This window comes from Myzus persicae, unplaced genomic scaffold, assembly GCF_001856785.1.
Source record: "Myzus persicae strain clone G006 unplaced genomic scaffold, MPER_G0061.0, whole genome shotgun sequence".
Taxonomy (NCBI): Eukaryota; Metazoa; Arthropoda; class Insecta; order Hemiptera; family Aphididae; genus Myzus; species Myzus persicae.
The window spans coordinates 1-2,112 of NW_019102770.1; the positions used below are offsets into that span (position 1 = coordinate 1).

General features: G+C 40.7%; 1 protein-coding gene across 1 annotated transcript; it reads left to right on the forward strand.

Annotated features, from left to right (window-relative positions):
* The first annotated feature begins 64 nt into the window (after nt 1–64).
* LOC111033098 lies at nt 65–1,345 on the forward strand. The gene has a single exon (XM_022313697.1). It carries the CDS (start codon nt 65–67, stop codon nt 1,343–1,345), a length of 1,281 nt encoding a protein of 426 aa, XP_022169389.1.
* The last annotated feature ends 767 nt before the right edge of the window (nt 1,346–2,112 follow it).

Genomic DNA, 2,112 nt, shown 5'->3' on the forward strand with positions numbered 1-2,112 from the left:
TGAATCGTTAACGTGCGCTATTCGCTCAACACAAACTATCTATTTTAAGGGTTTAGTTAAACTTATGCAGTCGAAAAATAATCCTATTGTGCCTAGATCTATTGCACAATTGGTACCCTTCGTCGATATCGAGGGAGTCATTCGAGTGGGTGGTAGATTGCAGAATGCCGACATTAACGTCCATCAACAATACCCTGTAATATTGCCGAAGAAATGCGCGTTAACTAATATTTTGATTCGGCATTTCCATCTCACGTATCTTCACGCGGGTACGCAATTAGTGTCGTCACTGATTGCTCAAAAGTATTGGATTTTGTCCAGCCGATCCGCCATACGCCATATTATATTCAAATGCGTCGTGTGTGCTCGACATCGAGCCACCGCTCCACAACCAATTATGGCCGAATTACCGTCGTTCCGCGTTCGCCCGTGCCGTCCATTCAGCAACGTAGGTGTCGACTTCGCTGGCCCATTCCAAATAAAAGAATCCCGTCGTAAAAATGCCAAATCGACAAAAGGTTATCTTGCGGTATTTGTATGTACTGTTATTAAATCCGTACACCTAGAAATTGTATCAGATCTAACTACAGATGCTTTTATGGCTTCTTTCAACCGATTCATTTCTCGTCGGGGTATTCCGTCGAATATTTATTCAGACTGCGGGACCAATTTTCAAGGCGCCAACCGACAATTACACGAAATATTAACGACTACAGCGAGTCGACAAACTACACTGTTGCCGTGTAAATGGCACTTCAACCCGCCCGCTGCACCTCACTTTGGTGGTATTTGGGAGGCTGCAGTCAAATCTGCTAAATACCACTTAAAGCGGGTTATCGGTGTCCAAACGTTTACATTCGAAGAAATGTCTACACTATCCACGCAAATCGAGGCCATTCTTAATTCAAGACCTCTGACCGTGTTATCGTCCGACCCAAATGATTTACGCCCACTGACACCGGGCGAATTTTTAATAGGACAACCGTTAGTAGCGTTACCATCCCGAGATTTTACATCAATACCGATAAATCGATTAACTCGGTGGGAATTGATCAGACAATGCACTCAATCATTTTGGAATCGGTGGTCGTCGGAATATTTATCTTCATTACAGCGACGTACAAAATGGACGCGACAACAACCAAATGTGGAAGTCGGTGATATAGTGTTAATAAATATGCCCAATAAAGCTCCGACGTATTGGCCCATGGGACGAGTGAAAGAAGTCCATCCAGGTAATGATGGCATAGTCCGAGTGGCAACAATCCAAACTGCGGATGGAATAATAAAACGACCAGTAGTCAAACTAGCCGTATTACCAATCCCTGATGATCCATCCTCATAGTTTCCATTCCAATTTTTCTCAAAAAAAAAAAAAATAAATAAATAAAATAAAATAAAATAGAATATATAATATGTATTACCTATATAGGTTATTTTGTAAATTATGATAAATTTGTGTCCATTTATGTTTGTTGTTATGTCAATCAAATTATGAATTTTTATTTTATATTATAAATGTTACCTGTAAAAAATAAACTCCGACACCTGTGGGTCACAACGGGTGATAGGGACTGTTAACGTCTACAGACTACAATCAATTTCAACTCTACGTCATATATTCAGTACTTTACCAGAACTATTGCAAGACATACTACGTCTTTCAAAGGGGGAGTTATGTTGCATAAATACACCACGCGATGTTATCCACCGAGCACAAAGTTCAACGCCGGGCAGCGATCAAAAAACGACCAGATATATGTTGGTCGCTGCGTATCAGTGAATAGTTAACCTGTTGTAATATACTTCGCTTGTTGATGTGGTTTTTCGCATACACGTATATACTTCGACTTTTGCGCGCGGTCTCGCCGTTAAAAGTTTTGTGTCATACCCTCGTGCGGTTTCGCATTGTTAAAGTAACAGCCATCACTAGCCATCACCAGCGATTACCAGCCTTCACTAGCCATCACCACCAACTACAGCCTTCATCAGTCATCGTCACCAACGTCCATATTTATTGTACCCACGGTGTCGTGAGTACTTGTCTGTTTATTGTTTTTATATATTTCTTTTTGTACTTAAGCTTATACTAACTTAATTTAAGTCATACGA